The 17,723-nt window shown below is 34.7% G+C and overlaps 1 protein-coding gene across 4 annotated transcripts in view; it reads right to left on the reverse strand.

Moving 5' to 3' along the window:
* AFTPH (aftiphilin) overlaps positions 1-17,723 on the reverse strand; it is a 63,386-nt gene that overhangs the window by 22,085 nt on the left and 23,578 nt on the right. For all 4 annotated transcript variants that reach the window (XR_009521437.1, XM_060026492.1, XM_060026490.1 and 1 more), the window contains exons 2-3: positions 12,112-14,075; positions 1,548-1,699 (exon numbers count right to left, since the gene is read on the reverse strand). Coding sequence is in view for 3 of the 4 variants with exons in the window: in XM_060026492.1 (XP_059882475.1) it covers positions 1,548-1,699; positions 12,112-14,043 (2,084 nt within the window). In the remaining variant the exon portion in view is untranslated. The remainder of the gene's footprint in view (positions 1-1,547; positions 1,700-12,111; positions 14,076-17,723) is intronic.

Here is a 17,723-nt window from a genome sequence, read left to right on the forward strand (position 1 = left end):
ATTTAAAAGGAGGAAAGATACCACCCAGCATCCCACCATCTTTCTGGAGCTATTTAATGTTTTCTCCTTGAGTCTTGACCCACAAATACAGTTGCAATTACAGCATATTTAAAATTCTGTATTCTTTTTTCAGATTTTAAGCATTTCCTTATGTACATATGTATCTTTTTCAGTGGTTGTGTAATGTTCTATTAGACAGATGCATCATCATTTATTTAGCCACAATCATCATACAGTTTTAATTAAGTTGTTCTTACTGTTTGGCTCCTATTGCTAGTAGTACAAGAATATCTTCCTGTATTTTATGGTGTGTGTTATTGCAGAATTGTGTTATTTCCTGAGAATGAATCTCTTGGGTCTAAGAGTATGAACTATCTGTACAGCTAGCATATTTTTAAAAAATATCTACAGTTTAAAGATGGCAAAACATCAACCTTTTTATCCCCTTCTGTTCTCAGAAATCACCCCAAAACAAAAGTCAAGAAGCAAAAATAATATGCATCTTCAATGAAATTAAGAAATCCTGCCTCCAGAGGTGGGGAGTAACGAAATGTAACAGAACTATCCAGGAATAAGAATAAAATTAGCAAGTCAATCTAGACCCTCTAACATCTAATAATTAATAGGAGTTCCAGAAAGAAAACAGAGGCAATGGAGGAAGGTAATTGTCATTATAAGAGAATTGCTCAATACTGAAGAACAGAAGCTTCCAGATTGAAAGGTTCCTACCTAGTACTCAGTCCAATGAATGAAAAAAGATTCATATCGAGATACTTCATTGTGAAATTTCAGAACGCCAGCAACAAAAGACCCTAAATTATAAATTTGATGTAGGGGTAGAATAAAGTAAAATTTTACCTCCTGTGTACCTTTTTCTCTGAGGAGGCTATTAGAGGATGTGCTCCACCAAAATGGGATTTAAGTGAAGGGAAGTCCCAAGACAACATGTGTTTAGGGGGCCCAGACTGATCCATTCCAGATTGGAAGGAACTGGAAGATGGAGGACTCCAGGTAAAAAATGGAATGGTCAGCTTGATAGGTCTTATCACAAGTAAAATTATATTCACAGGCTGTTGGAGGGTAGGGAAAGACTCAGTAAATGAAAAAGAGAGGCAATTATTAAATCCAGGAAAAAGGTATACTATAAAGAAAATAGTGGCTTAGCTGTGAACACTATATATATGATCGTAATAATGAAAATACCAAATAACAATTTAACCAAAAACTATGATATAAGTATACTGGGAAGATGAAGAGAAGAGAATAGCAGATGTAAGATCTAAATTTTCATCTATCATACTAGGAAATCAAAAAATAATATAAAAAATTGATTAGAATATCGATTTAGAATTTTTTTAAAAAAAGCTCAAAATGGACAAGTAGAGAATTTTTTAAATCATATCTTTTAGCACAATATAATTTTTTAAACTTAAACACAGTAATATTTTAGAACCTTAATGGTTTAAGATAACCTTAGATAATCTTATAAATTAGAACAGTTGAAACTAACAAATATACATGCTATCTGAAAAGTGTCTACTACTTACCCACTTTCAGCTAAGGCCTCTCTTCTTTGTATTGGCAAGGTGCTTGCTTCCAGCAAGTGCTTCAGGGAAGTAACTTCTTCTTCAGTATCAGGGACAAATATGGAAGGAAAACATGCTTCGAAAATTCGCTCCAGGCGGTTTAGTAAAGCTGTCTGCATCAAAACACCCCCCAAAAGTTTATTTTCATTTTTGTAATTTTAATAATGTCATAGCTTTATCATTACTACACACACACACCCCCATACAACAATACCCTGTCTGCTACTATGGGGTGGGGGAACTACCAGTCAGATACAGGAAACACTAAGTGAAAGAAGAATAACTACTCATAGAACAGCTTTAAATAATTGTGTAATGACAAATAAATGTCATTACACACCAAGCATCATGCCTGGCACTTTACAAACATTATTTTACTTAATCCATTACAAAATTCTACAAAGAAGCAATTACTACCCCATTGTACAGTGAGAAAGCAATCTCAAAGTTTGAATAATCTGCAAGCAAAAACAAACCCAAAAAAACCAGACAGTATTCATAATCTTTCCATAACACTGGGGTGTTTCTTACTACCACTCACATACTCTATATTTAGAACAATAAGATTGGATGCTTGCAAAAAGTATTATCCTATTATAGTTGAACAGAACCTGGATATGAACATGTGAATTCTGAAAACCTTTTTTTTAATTTTTAAAAAATCTTATTGAAGTATAGTTGATTTACAATGTTTTGTTAATTTCTTCTGTACAGCAAAGTGACTCAGTTATACATATATATATATTCTTTTCCATTATGGTTTGTCACAGAATATTGAATATAGTTCCCTGTGCTATACAGAATGACCTTGTTGTGAAAACCTTTTAGAAATATCTGCTAATAGAAGAAACCAAAGTAGGAAAGAATGTCTCAATTTTTACCAAGAAATTCAATGGCTCATTTATCATTTTGATGATCTGTGCTATCTTTTAGAAATTCCATTTCTCTACTCTTCTATGGTGTGCATATTTGTATTTCTGAATAGTACACTATCTTTCCTCCAAGCAAAGCCTGCATATCCCCTAGAGTATTTTCTCTGAGAACACTGGCATTTTTGGAGTATTTTTATTAATTAAAACTTGTTGGATTTAGATTAACTTAGATTTTGGGGGTACTAGTAGGTTTAGTCTACATGTAACCTACAATAACATTTATTCCCACTTTCCTAACTTTATTTCAGATACATGTAAAATATTTTCAACTCAGCTCACCTTACTACTTAAACATCAACTAGGAATACAAACTTTTAAGTCAAAACTTGTTGGAAGATTAAGTGTACTACTGAAATGACATCCTGTGTACAAGAAAATGCCACATCATGGCGGTACTTCCTGCCAAGTAACAAAACAAGTTAATGCTTGGTTTCTGTTGTTTAGTATAGTCAGCAAACAGGAAAATTAAAAACAAAAGGAAAAATTTTCACATACATATTTTCCAAAACAAAATCTCTTTTGGAAGCAGTATCAGAGCAAAAAACTTGACACTGCATAATTGGTCTCAGGGTACTCTTCTGCTATCTCTACAAAAGTTTAACACCTTCATTATATTCATGTATATGATACGGGAAAAGGTTCTCAGTATCAATTATGAAACCTACAGTAAAGAGTAGACTCAAGATCCCAAGGCTTGTGAAACTTGAGTGCATCAAGGGGACCCATACTTAACTCACTTCAACAGAGGGAATGGACAGACATTACTTTTAAAGGGATCAGATAACCATCTAATTGGAAACATAATAAGCATTGGCTCCTCTTGGGCAGGGAGGGTAAGCAAAAACTCACATATGACCAAATTTTATTTCTCTGTAAATTAAAACAGAATCTTTCTTGTATCCTCTTTGTTATCCTTTTAATGGGATAGAAAAAACATTTATCTAAGGATGAAAGAAAGGATCTCAAAACATATTCAATGATTTGGATCAATCATTACACATAACTACCAGGTCTTAGGTATAACAGTGAGCAAATTCTCAAATTAGTGGAATGTACTTGAAGAAATAGAACATTATTTTAACCCAATCACATTTAAACTTTGTTTTAAACTTCTTCCCAACCTTTTCTCATAAAGAATAAAATTACATGGAAATTTTAAAAGAAAGTTCCATATGTCTTTAGGATTAGATATTAGAGTCAATTGCTTCAAATCTTTTGCTGAATGAGGTAGAGCAGGAGTTGGTAGATTTTTCTCTATAGGGCTAGATAGTGAATAATTTTCGTGTTGCAGGCCATCCATAAACAAATAAGTGTGGATGTGTTCCGATGAAACTTGATTTACTAAAACAGGTGGCAGGACAGATTTGTCTGCTAAGCCATAGTTTGCTGACCCCAGAGGTAGAGCCATAAATAATTTTTTTTAATAAATATTCAAACAACCAGAATCTACTAACTGACCAGCACCACTCACCACAAGGAGGAACTCCTCAACAATTCAACAAGAAAGCAGCTAACAGAATTAACAAAGATTTTGATTAAAATTAAATTTCCTAACATTTTACTTTTTAAAGTATATTAATTTCCAACTACCAGTTTGATGCTAAAAGGGCTACTATCTTGTTCATGGTAGTAAATAATGCCAAATTTCATTTACTACTAGTTAATTCCAGTAAGTAAATAGCTGATATAATTATAACACTTCAATAGAGGACTGTGGACCCAAGGGGCTGAGACTCAGTTTCAGGATTTATAAACTGGAGCTCTCAGGGCCTACCTTACAAGGTGAATAATAAATTAGAGGAGTAAATGCTTGACACCCAGTGTGTGCTCAAGAAGTGGTAGCTTTTATCACTACTGTTGTTATTATATAGATGATACATACAGACACAGTGGCCTGCCAAGGAATAAATGTCAAAACCAGGTTCAAATCTCACTAAGGCTATTTCTCCACCACTATTTAGCATTCTAAATCATTATGAAAATACTTGTCTCAATTTATATCAATTTCTAACATATTACATCAAGAAATTAAATAATCCAAATATTTTGCATCCTCCCCAAGATCCTCCTATCAAGTTGGGAAAAAGGGACCTAATTAAAAAATATCTGTTGTTAAGAGCTGCTTATATAATGAGAACCTGTTACTGCTACCCCTTGGGGATTTTAAATTTTGAAAACTCGTGAACATTTTGGTTGATTGTTGGCATCTGTGAATTAAATCTTGATCACATTATGAAAATCAAAGAGTGTAAACCACACATGAGGTGTGTTAAGATGCTTTACTTCCCAAGAAGCACAATAAAGTTCAAACATACGATGGAACATAGCCCAAGTAACTTGGTAAGTAGAAGAGGTACAAGAATATAACTAACATTAACCCTCAGAAGAAGAGAAACTAACCTACCATAAGAATAGTTTCTCTTATGACCAAGCAGATAAATTTCTTTCAAAAAAACAGATTTCCCAAAACACTGTAATTAGACACTCAATTTTAAAAAACTCATAAAATTTGAGCATGAGATAAAAGGTAAAGGTTGGAACTTCCCTGGTGGCGCAGTTGTTAAGAATCCGCCTGCCAACGCAGAGGACACAAGTTCAATCCCTGGTCCGGGAAGATCCCACATGCCGCAAAGCAACTAAGCCCGTGTGCCACAACTACTGAGCCTGTGCTCTAGAGCCTGGGAGTCACAACTACTGAGCTGGCGCGCCACAACTACTGAAGCCTGTGCGCTGCAACTACTGAAGCCCACGCGCCTAGAGCCTGTGCTCTGCAACGAGAAGCCACCACGATGAGAAGTCCACGCTCACCGCATCTAGAGAAAGACCGTGTGCAGCAACGAAGACCCAAAGCAGCCAAAAATAAATAAATAAATAAATAAATAAGGTAAAGGTTGATACTGGTAAAGGTTTTGGGTTTTTTTGTTTCTTGAAGATTATTAAATAATTTTAATTGTTTTAAAATATATTCAATTTTTTCCTCAACATTGTCAGCCAAGGTAGTTTAACACATGCAATAGCCTTAAAGTCAGTAAAGAGAAATATTATTTAAACTTCGATTTATTCTACTGTACATAAGCAAATTATTCATCTAACACTAATATTCATAGTTTCCAACAAAGCAAATAGTAAATTTTTACTAAAGAGCCAGTGCTGCACTCTAAATTAATGTGAGGGTAACAAAATAAGTACACACACACTTAGCATATTAAATATTTAGCTGAGGTTACAACAGTAACTAAATAGCAAACTAAATAAAATAATATTCACTCCAGTTACTTGAATTTCAAATGCCTTCAACTTCAAAGTCAAAGAGGAAAAATAGTCATCAGTTCTCCCTTGTATTTGGAATTAGGAAACTGGTGATTGAGCCATGTCTGTCAATTCAAACACATATCAAATTCTAAACCTGCAAACAGCAGCATATCTGGCCATTAAACATTTTAAGAACAGGGGGCTCTGATAAATGCAGGGTTGAAAGGCAAATGCTTTTCCAGACAGGTACGAGACTCCCTTTTTCATTTTGTCTACCGTTTCCAGTGCTAGGAAGCCAAAGGAGAAGGTCTGCTACTTGCAGACAAGCACACTTGGGCTCAGAAGAGTTCCTACCTGTCAAATCTATTCTAAGAAGGGAAACTAGCCAGAAGCAGCATTTTTGCTCTCAAAATAGTCTGACAGGTGAGTATACAGCTAAACTAGGGGTACTCCCACACAAATTCTCATTTATCTCCCTATTACTTTTTGCTATTCACCAAAAAATCCAGTTGGCAACACTATTTCTTGCACCTTTTTTTTTTTTTTGCGGTACGCGAACCTCTCACTGTTGTGGCCTCTCCCGTTGCAGAGCACAGGCTCCGGACGCGCAGGCTCAGTGGCCACGGCTCAAGGGCCTAGCCGCTCCGTGGCATGTGGGATCTTCCCTGACCGGGGCACGAACCTGTGTCCCCTGCATCAGCAGGCGGACTCTCAACCGCTGCGCCACCAGGGAAGCCCTCTTGTACCTTTGAAGACCATTTTCTAAGAAGTGCATTTCTGAGATTATTCAGTAACAGCTAACATTTATTGAGCACTAGTTATGTGCAAGACACTGCACTAAGCACCTTTAATATGCACAATTTCATTTTACCTTCACAATGAGTTTTGAAGTAAGTACTATTATTATTCTCTAAATCTCAGGTTCAGAGAAGTGGCTAATGCAAGTCAGTGCTGAAAGCTGGATCTAAATCTAGCAGTGTGACTCCAGAGCCTTGATTTTTAGGTACTATACTATAATCAGGGCCAACTTACGCAGTAGGCACAGGGCCTAGGGTCCACAGTAATTTTAGGGGTTCATGAAAACGTTTTAATAGTTACTATTAACATACTCAACCTTATACCAAGTTATAAAATAGAATTTTAAATATCTTTTATGGGGAAGGGGCTCACAAAAGTCATATGTGGTCTTAGCTATACTACTCTCCAAAGGTACACTGGCTTTTATAGGATTTCTCTATCTTTCCCAATTTTCTCATTTCTCATATATTTGTTTTCCTATCAGGGTCCTTTTTACCTTGAATCCCTCTATATTTTACTTTTTTCAACCCATACAGTGTTTCTGGAAAAGCAAAAATGATTACCCAATGTTTTAATTCATCAATGAGGGCAAAGCACTATGCATGAATTCACTTATACTCATTCCCAGTTCTGTCCTATCTCCATGTCTGGGTTTGGAGGAAGAAAACCCTTTCATTTTATACACTGGTGCAAGCAAGTCATATTATCTAATGCAGAGCTTCTCAACTGACGCGGCTCAGTTACAAACAGGTTACAGGTCTTCCAAAAATCCTGAAAGCTATATATGGATATTTGGCATTCCCTCTTGTGACAGTTAATTTTATGCATCAACTTGACAGGGCCAAGGGGTGCCCAGACATTTGGTCAAACATTATTTTAGATATGTCTGTGAGGTTGTTGCTGGATGAGATTAATATTTGAATTAGTAGACTAAGTAAAACAGATTGTCTTCCTTAGTATGGATGGGCCTCATTCAATCAACTGAAGACAGTTTGCGGACTACAGGTCTTAGGACTTAGTGATCATCTCCATAATTGCATGAGCCAATTCCTTATAATACATCAGTCAGTCTGTCTGTCTCTCCATGCATGCATGCATGCATGGTTCTACTTCTCTGGAGAACAATGATTAATACACCTCTATTTTGTAAATGACTACAGTAGAGTATAAAAAGATTGTGTATTGAAATTCTCATTCAGTTTTCCAAAGGAGTGTATAAGACCAGCACTGAGGATCCTAGACTGGTTCTGAGGCCACTCAAAGGCATATCTCCTTTAAAGTATCTTGATTTTAGGGTAATTTCTAAAATTCCTTCAACATATTTCTAGTTAGTTTTCCTTTCTCCCTTATGAACAGTAGTTGATTAATGTCAATAGTTTTAATATTGATAGAATTAGGTCTTGTTCTTAAGTGGAAGTTTAGAAGAAACATAAAATCCACTGGGCAATTTAATCTTCCATTTAAGAGGATACCTTATGCCTTACCACCATTAAATATTAAGTAAGATATCAAGTACAGTCTACAACTGTATACTTATCAATCCCCAGTTTCAAGCTATGTAAGAAGAGTAACCAATTGTAGTACTCACTATGCTCTAAAAAGATAGTTTGCCCCTTCTGCACAGTTTCTGGATAAATCTAAGAAAGTATTTCTATCTGTTTTGGAATTAAAGACAGAATTTCAAATTTTCTGAGGGAAAAATAACAAAAGGAATTGCTGTCCAAATACTTCAGGCAAGCAAAGAGCTACACGGCCAAAATCTCCATTTCTTTCTTTCTTTTTTAAATTGAGATATAATTGACATATTAGTTTCATACGTACAACATAAGGGTTCAATATATGTATATATTGCAAAATGGTCACCATAGTTACAAATTTTTCTTTTCTCGTATGAGAACTATTAAGAACTACTCTCTTAGCAACTTTCAAATACACAGTGCAGTATTATTAACAATAGTCACCATGCTGTACATTGTACCTCCAGGGACTTATTTATTTTATGACTGGAAGGCTGTACTTTTTGACCACTTAATTTCTTTATTTTGTTGCTTACTTATGTTTTCAGTCATAAGTTCAGGTGTTCACCCACATTAAGGAAAACCTGCACAAATCTTAGGCAGGTGATTAAATAAATGAAGGTGAAAATGTAGTTACACTCAGTTTGAGAATGCTGACTTTCTGGTGAACAAACCAATAACTTAATCTCAAAATAACATATGCCAAAGTATTAGTGATTCTCTTCTTTTTCCTTTTTGTGATACTCAATTTTTAAAGCTCTCAAGATAAATCTTCTAATAACATTTTCCCAGTAACATTATCAACTAGATGGCTAATAAAAGAAAATGACTCATAGCTTCCTTTTCTATAGCCAATTAATATAAGGAGATTACTTACCAATTACCTAAATTCTCAAATAACACCCAGAGCAATATTTTGAAAATTTTACAAAAGCTCAGAGTTTAATGCAGTGCTCATGACATTATCTCCTTTACCTTATACCAAAGAAAAGGCATCTTGGCTATTTCAATCAAGGTTCCTTTCTGGAACATTAACAGGTTAAAAAAAACCCCAAAACAAAAAACTGTTAAAACAATACATGTAATGGTCTTTTGGAAAAAGAACTGCTTTCAAAGTAAGGAGATTTTTGTTTTTTGTTACTGTCATTTTATTTTGTTTTAAATCTCAGCCCCAAAAGTGAAGAATAATTTTGAGCTTTTTCCAATTTCTACAGTAGAGATACCACTAACTTGCTTTTCTCTACAATTTATAAGAATGTTAACAGGAGAATGAAATAAACTTAACTCTGCGTTCTCAGAAAAAAATATTCACTGAAGGGGAAGACTATTTCTCAATAAATGGTCATTATGGCTTTTACATCAAGGCCTGAACCCTCTGAGGCTTGCTGGACTCACCATCTGAGAATTGGCTTGACTGAAAACATTTTATAAGTTTCAAAGATTTCTTCTTGGTTGACTTTTCCCTAAGTAACCAATTACAGCAATAAAGTTACAATAATTGATTGTCTCTTGACCCAGGGAACATATATTTTATTAAAATGTTAAGATATCCTTCTGGTAGGCTGAAAAAAGGAAAGTACTAAAAAAACAGGGACCTGGACAATGTCACATACATAGCAAAAAAGTCAAAGAAATTTGAAATGACAACTATACCATTTGTCTGACTTCACAAAGAATTGTTCCCCATGTTTGCTTAATTGAATTAACTGAGCTCTGAATTCTAAAAGACTCTCACAACATTCTGTCAAAACAATTTGCGGGCACTCTGTTCAAGACAGAATTGTTGTATCCAGGTAAGATTCAACAGGGATAAATCATTTTATGATTAAAAAATCTAACTTTTAGTGTCATTAATATGTGAGGATTTCTGTGCTGTCCCCAAAATGGTAGCAACTAGGAGAAACATTTTAAGAAAAATGTTAATAAATCTAATCCTCTCCTAGAGAACTAGAGTAATGTGCATTTCCAGCAGATTCTGGAAAAGGAAGAAACTACAGGTCACAACCCTCCTTTACAACGGAAGGATAAGAATGGAAGTCACTTTCCAGCTCAGTCACTTTCCATTTCCCCACCTCAATTTCCTTCCAAACTTCTCTTCTAGCCCCCTTCCAGCAGTTTCTCCTTTCCAACATGCATCTCCAAGTTCTGCTCATTTTGCATAGCCATTCAGCAAAAAGAAAAGCCTGAGGACTGAACCAGACAAATCTCAGGAAGTCAAAGCATCTTGACACAATCCATATAGTTTTTGTTTTATTTTTACAAAATAGAATCATACTACAAGATTCTTATTTTTCAATAGATTTTTCACTCGTTTTAACGTTTACTGTCATTTTATCTTCACAAAAGTCCTTTGCAACAGATATTACCTCCTTTTTACAGACAACTGAGGTCAGAAGTAACTTGTCCAAAATCATAACGCTTATGACTCTGAGTCAATATTCAAACTCAGATCTGTAAGATTCCATAAAGCCCTTGTACTTTATTTCCTCCTATATCCAGTTATCAGATTACACATAAATAACTTCAATCATATGATGCAAAAAATTCCTTTTTGAAGTGGTCATACTTTAAAAAATACATTATATGATGATGTTAAAAGTTCTAAGGCTATAAATTAATGATTATCCTAGTGTCACCCTATACTCTAATAAGATGAAACTAAACAGGGAAAGGATTAGCTCAAAAACCAACAGTCTTCACTTTGCATTATATAATTCATTCCTTGTTTAAAATTGTAAACTTCTGCCTCAATAATGAATTACTCAACAGGAATAATACACATTAGCCAAACCATGTAATAACTGAATTAGCAAATTAAGCTATTCAGACACTCAATGTCAAATGAAAAGTGATTAGCTGTGCACTCCAACTGGTGGTACCACAATTTCTACAATATCTTAATGTATCAGCAATATCAAAGCAATTATGTATAACCATTTTAATTAACAGACTCTGGAAATATTTCCAATTGAAAATGGTTTGCTTAGCAAAAGATAATTGGAGAAGCAAAGTTTATAGATTCTAATTTTATTCTCAGTATTTTTAAAATAGGCCTGTGGACCAAGTGTTACATATATCAATAAAAAGCAGTTATATTCAAGGGAGTGCTTTCTTCCATACCCCTGGTTAAATTTAGCACAGGGTACAACTCAGGACTGGGGAACAATCTGGATATCAAACTGCACCTCTAGGGGCTACTTTAGGTCAAAATAATCTTAATGAATCTTCTCTGAAAGAATCTGGACCAGAAAAGGATAAAAGTACAGGGGCTAAGGGGTAAAAATATTCCTGACAATCCTACTTCCTAAGAGTAAACATAAATATACATTTGCAAGAAATTATAAGCAAATAAATAGTCACAGTATGGCTAAGTCAACTATGGCTGTTGCATGTTCTAGCTCTAACCCTTAATCCATCTGACACCCTCACCTCAGGCCTTTCATTAGCTGTTAAATTATGAGGCTCATATCCACTTTTTTCAAATTCTTTTTCTATCCTTCCAGTCCCTATAGCCTTCAGCACAGATTGAGGTTTCAAACTCTGCTTGCTCTTTTTTGTAATCAAAACTAGGTCTTTGACAGACAAAATTAAGAGACATTATTTTCTGAAGCTTAAAAAAATCTTTGAAATCTCAGTTTAACCTTCTTTTAAAATCACTATAAAGGTAAAAACTGAAGGATTTGCTGGAATAGTTCACTAACTGATTAATGAATTTTTACATAAGTGGTATTTATATTTATCAAAAAACCAAGTTGATGATTATGATTATTTAATATTTCTGTAAATATTAAAGAAACCTACTGAGATAAAGAAAAATCTTGCCAAGCATTATTATAAGAATGTCTCTTTAACGTTAACCAAATGATTGTGAAACATGTAACTAATCTACCAAATCTGGCAAGCATTGTGTACCATAAAGAGACGCCTTTAACAGGTACCCAATTAAAAAATACTTTTTGAAAAGCTGAATTAGAAACCTCCATAGCAATTAATATGTCATACAAAATAGAGAAAATGAGTAAATACCTGAGCTGAAGTGGCTGTTTCCTGTAAATGACCACCAGCAACTGCTCCTTTGGAAGCTGCTAAAGGGACGCTGTGCGTTTTGGGGGTTCCTGGAGTATCAATCTTCTCATCTGTCCTATGTGACTGCCAGGCTTCCTTTCGATGATGAGATTCAGTAGCCTGCTGGTCTCCAAAAGCAGCCCAAGAGCAGCTATCTTTCTGTCCATCCTCAAAAGCATTCCAGTCTACAACCTGGCTAGGACCAGCTGAACTGAAGTCCGCAAAATCATCAGAGTCCTGAAAATCACTGCAGTCATCTTGAATATTTGGCACAGAATCAAAATCTCCAAACTCACCTTCTTGCCCAATTTTCAGTTCTGAAACAGGTTCAGTGCCTGTCCCAGTAGATTTTCTTGCCAAACTGCATCCCTCTGATAAACTATCAGAAGTTTGTTTTAGAACTGACTCAGTAAATATAATTTCCTCTGGGCAAGAGACAGCATTTGATTCCCCAAATTCTCCAAAGTCATCACCTGGTTCACTAAAATGTGGAAAGTGCTCTGAGGACTCTTCAAAAGTGACGTCACTCATTGAATCTTGTGTACCAGTAACAAAAGGTGGAGTCGTGCCACTGGCTGTGCCAAAGTCACCAAAATCATCCTCATTGGTATCGTTGCAAGTCACAAAGTCATTACTACTATCATCGTTTTTTACACTCATAGAATCATCCAAAACATTTTCTTCTGTAGGATCAATGCTGAGGCTTGGGGAATCAGTACACTTTCTACTTTCTTCTTTGGAAGAACCAACTTCATCATCAGCATCGTAAGTTTTAGTAGAATCCATGCATAGGTCAGCACGTTTAGAAGTAAATAAATCAAGTTTTTCCTCAGTTTTACATTGTTCTCTCCTACTGGCTTCTGAATTTTCAGCTGAGTCTACCAAACTCCAAGCCTTTGATTGAACACTTGAATTTAAAAATTCATCCTGTTGCAATGTTGGAAGGCTTTGTTTTTCACTGGTGAAAGCTCCATTACTCACCATGCTTATTTCTGAAACACAAACCTGATCCTCTCCAGCACTGTCTCCTTTATCGCCAATGCTTCTATCCAAGGACACTTCTTTTACAGAATTCAGTTCATTGACTCTATTAATTTTATTGTTTTCCTGAATGGTAAGTGCTTCTCTATCATTTAAAACTGCACACCCTATTTCTTCTAGTTGTATCCTTTCTTTTTTGGAAAATGTGGCAAAATCTGCAAATTCCTCCGCAGGACTAGGTGCAGAGTCTAAATTATACTCAGTACTGTGAGTGCTAAGAGGCTTTCGTCCTTTTGAATCAGCTACAGTGTCCAGATCATCTGTTCCCTGAGGATTTACAGTTTCCAATACTGCAAACCCATTTGTTAGAATCTCCAGACAAGGAGGCTTTTCACCATTGCAGCTCTCTAACTGCTTGTTTTGATGAACAACATTCATATCAGTTCTAAAATCTCCTGGGGAGAAACTTTCAGGTGTTCCAACATTCTGTCTCTGCTCCACTACTTTATTTAAATCTCTTGGACTTTCTATGCGATCAATGGAAGTATCTAAAGTTTTAGGTGAAATTATTTCTTTGCTGGTGGTAGAAAGTAAAATATCAGACTGTCCTTTCACAGAAGAAGAAAGTTCAGCAGTGATGTCCTTATCATTACCATTTTTGATGGACTTAAAGCTTGTAAGGCTATCTACATTTTCTGAGAAATCATGAATTGGCATAAAATGGTTTGAAGGTACAAACTCTTCCTTGGGATGAGTATAATCTGGTGTATCAAAATCAACAAACCCTACACCAGAAGGGCTAACTTCGGAAAACCCACCAAATTCCCCAAATTCATCATCATCCTCATCCTCAGCTCCATTGTCTAGTGGTGGTGGGGATGAAGAGTACATTCGAATGATGTCTGGCTCCATTGTTCAATTGCTTTCAAATAATTAATTTACACCTGAAAAAAAAAAAGATTTTTTTTTTTTTAGAGAACTGATTACATAGAACAAAGTCTTTCAAAATTCTCTCAAAGAAACTTCAAAACTATGCAAATTTACAGTGCTCTGTTTTTTATCTTTTAAACTATTTTTATCTCAGGTGGGATTACACAGCTATAATATAATGGCAAAAAAAAAAAAAAAAGAAGAAAAACACTCTCTTCTAGTGTATGTTTCCACGGGCATTGGTAGTACATTACTGAATCTGGGGATTCCAGAAAATTTCAAATAAATACTTACAAAAGTATATGTACAAAAGTCTCTCTTGGGGCACTTGCTTGTTCCCTTAAGCTCTCTTTCCAGTTCATTGGGGACTCAGGGCTTGCCTTATGGATTTGTATGAGTTCTTTATAAATAAAAGACATGAAAATTTTATCTTTAATAATGGCTACGAATATTGATATTTTCCTCACTTTACTTTTCAATGTTTATTTCTGACCCGTTAATTTTTTTTCTTTTAATAGACTTTATTTTTTTAAATAAGTTTTAGGTTCACAGCAAAATTGAGCAGAAGGTACAGAGATTTCTCATATATCTCCTACCCCCATTCATGCATAGCCTCCTCTATTATGAACATCGTCCACCAGTGGTATATTTGTTACAATTGATGAACCTACATTGACACATCATTATTACCCAAAGTCCATAGTTCATATTAGGGTTCACTGTTGGTGCTGTACATTCTATGGATTTGGACAAATGCATAAAGACGTGTCCACCATTACAGTATCACACAAAATAATTTTACTGCCCTAAAAATCCTGTGTTCCACCTATTCTATTCATCCCTCCCTCTCCCCTGCCCTGGCAACCACTGGTCTTCTTACTGTCTCCATAGTTTTACTTTTTCCAGAATGTTGTATAATTGGAATCACAGAATATGTAGCCTGTACACACTGTATGATTTGGCTTCTTTCACTAAGCACTATGTATTTAAGGTTCTTCCTCCATATCTTTTCATGGCTCAATAGCTCTTTTTTCTTTTTTTGTACTGAATAATGTTCCACTGTCTGGATGTACCATAGTTTATTTAATTTTTTATAACTTTCAATTTTGAAATTGCTTAGGACTCATAAGAAGTTGCAAAAATAGTACAGAGAGTTCTCATGTATACTCCCACCCAGTTTCCCTCAATAAGAATACGGTAAACAACAACAGTACATGATCAAACCCTGAAACTGACATCAGTACAACCTATTAACTCAGCCACAGACCTTGTTTAGATTTCACCACTTTTTTTCTTTGTGTGTGTGTCTGTATAGCTTTATGAAATTGATCATATGTGCAGATTAGATTTCAGTAACTTGTCACTACAATTGGGGATTAGAACTGTTGCAAAAATAGTTCAATAATACTCATCAATATAAAGAAAGTCCCTTGTGTTATCCCTTAACAGTCATGCCCTTCCCTAAACCCTAACTGCTGGCAACCACTGATCTATTCTCCACCGTTATAATTTTGCTATGTCAAGAGTGTTATCTAAATGGAATCATATAATACGTAATCTGTTGAAGTTGGCTTTTTCACTCAGCTTAACGCCCTCAAGATCCATCCATGTTGTTGCATGTGTCCACAGTTCATTCTTTTTTATTGCTAAGTAGTGTTCCATTATATAGATGTTGGATGTTATAGATGTTACCACAGTTTGTTTCTCCATTTACTCCATTCAAGTCATTTGGGTTATTTTCTGTATTTTACAATTACAAATAAAGCTGCTATGTACATTTGTGTACAGATTAACCTGTGAACATGAGCTCTCATTTCTTTAAGATGAATACCCAAGAGTGCAAATGCTGGGTCACATGGTAAGTGTGTGGTTAACTTTATAAGCCAAACTGTTTTCCCAAGTTAATTTTTAAGGGGTCAAATTGGTTAATTTTCCATTAGTAATTTTCTTCATTATTTTGCTATCATATAAGCTTAAAACTGAATAAATATTCACTTATTTTCTTCTACTTAGAGGGTTTTTTTACATTTAATTTTTAATAAATTGTTTTCCCAAGTTAATTTTTAAGGGGTTTTCCCAAGTTAATTTTTAAGGGGTCAAATTGGTTAATTTTCCATTAGTAATTTTCTTCATTATTTTGCTATCATATAAGCTTAAAACTGAATAAATATTCACTTATTTTCTTCTACTTAGAGGGTTTTTTTACATTTAATTTTTAATACATCTACAATTTATTTTGGCATATGGTCTAAAGCAAGGGTCTAAGTGAATTTTTTTCTGACTAGCAATTATCATAATCCCATTTATTGAATAATCCTTCCCATGCCCACCAGTTTGATACCTTCTTTTTCTATATATTTAATTCTTAAATGAAATCTATGTCTGGGTTATTTTGGTCCTCTCTATTAAACAGTCAAAAGTGTCACAAGACAAACTTAACATTAAAAGCAAAGGGTAGATTAACATCAAAGTCCTAGAACAAAAACAGCCCATAGACAATGAATTGATACTTACTGCAATTCAGTTGTCCTTAGACACATAAGGAAAACGTTTACTACAAAATTCAACCAGTTTTGCAAGCTAACAACAACAAAACTTTCTTCCGACTCTCAGGATAAAATTTCATAAGATCTTCCAGTTTTACAGAGAAGGTACCTTAGAAACCACATAATTTAATTCAGAGATGAGGAAAATGAGGCCTACTGGTCAGCAACTTTACCAACAGTCAATACAGCTGGTTAATAGAGAATGGCTTCAGAATTTAGAAAAGATCTTTAGGTCAATGACTGGTCAGCTGCTGAGAGAAATAAGTGAGTCAAGAGAAAAAAAACATTCCATTGTAACATATCTACTTTAAATTGTTTACCTATGAAATCAGCATTATAAAGAAGGAAATAACTGCTTTAGTGCTAAGACACCTTCTTTTCTGCTGATTTAAAGAGGAAAAAAAAAAAAAACAGTAAAAGATACACATAAACCCTATTTTCTTCCCTTGTCTAGAGCACGAAATACCCCTTTTAATGCTGGCTGTACAGGGTCATTTGACCTCTGACAGTTTCCCTTTAATGATGAAGTTCCTAGTATTTAAAAATACTCTCCAATTGTTAATGAAAGTGTGGAGAAAGGGACACTTGTACACACATACTACTGGTGGGTGCATACATTGTTACAAGGCTTCCAGAAGGCAATCTGGCTATACTAAAAAATAAAAAGTTTTTAAAGTAAAACAAAATGCTCCAAAGGGATTACTTAAGCAAATTATGCTACATAGGATACTATGTACTCATTAATATCATAATTCCTTTTTTTTAATTTAAAAGCATTCATAATGATGGGAACATGTCAAAAGGACACAAAAACCAGCTTGAAGGGGTTACTGCTGTTTAAATCAGGGACAAATTGAGCATCAAAATAAAGATGATGATAGATTATAATTCACTAAATAAAATAATAAACTATCAGTCCTCATGGATATAAACATATAAGTGAAATAAACTGAAAATTAGATGAGGAACAAGTTACTGCATAGTTTCAAAATATCCCTACAACATACTTAATTACAAAGGGAACAAGTGTTAACTTTACCGTGGTGAAGCCTGACACTTAAGTGATCAAAGTAAACATCACTAGTAATGGGAATATCGAAATCATGCATCACCTGA

This window comes from Delphinus delphis, chromosome 12 (genome assembly GCF_949987515.2).
Source record: "Delphinus delphis chromosome 12, mDelDel1.2, whole genome shotgun sequence".
In the NCBI taxonomy this organism is placed as follows: domain Eukaryota; kingdom Metazoa; phylum Chordata; class Mammalia; order Artiodactyla; family Delphinidae; genus Delphinus; species Delphinus delphis.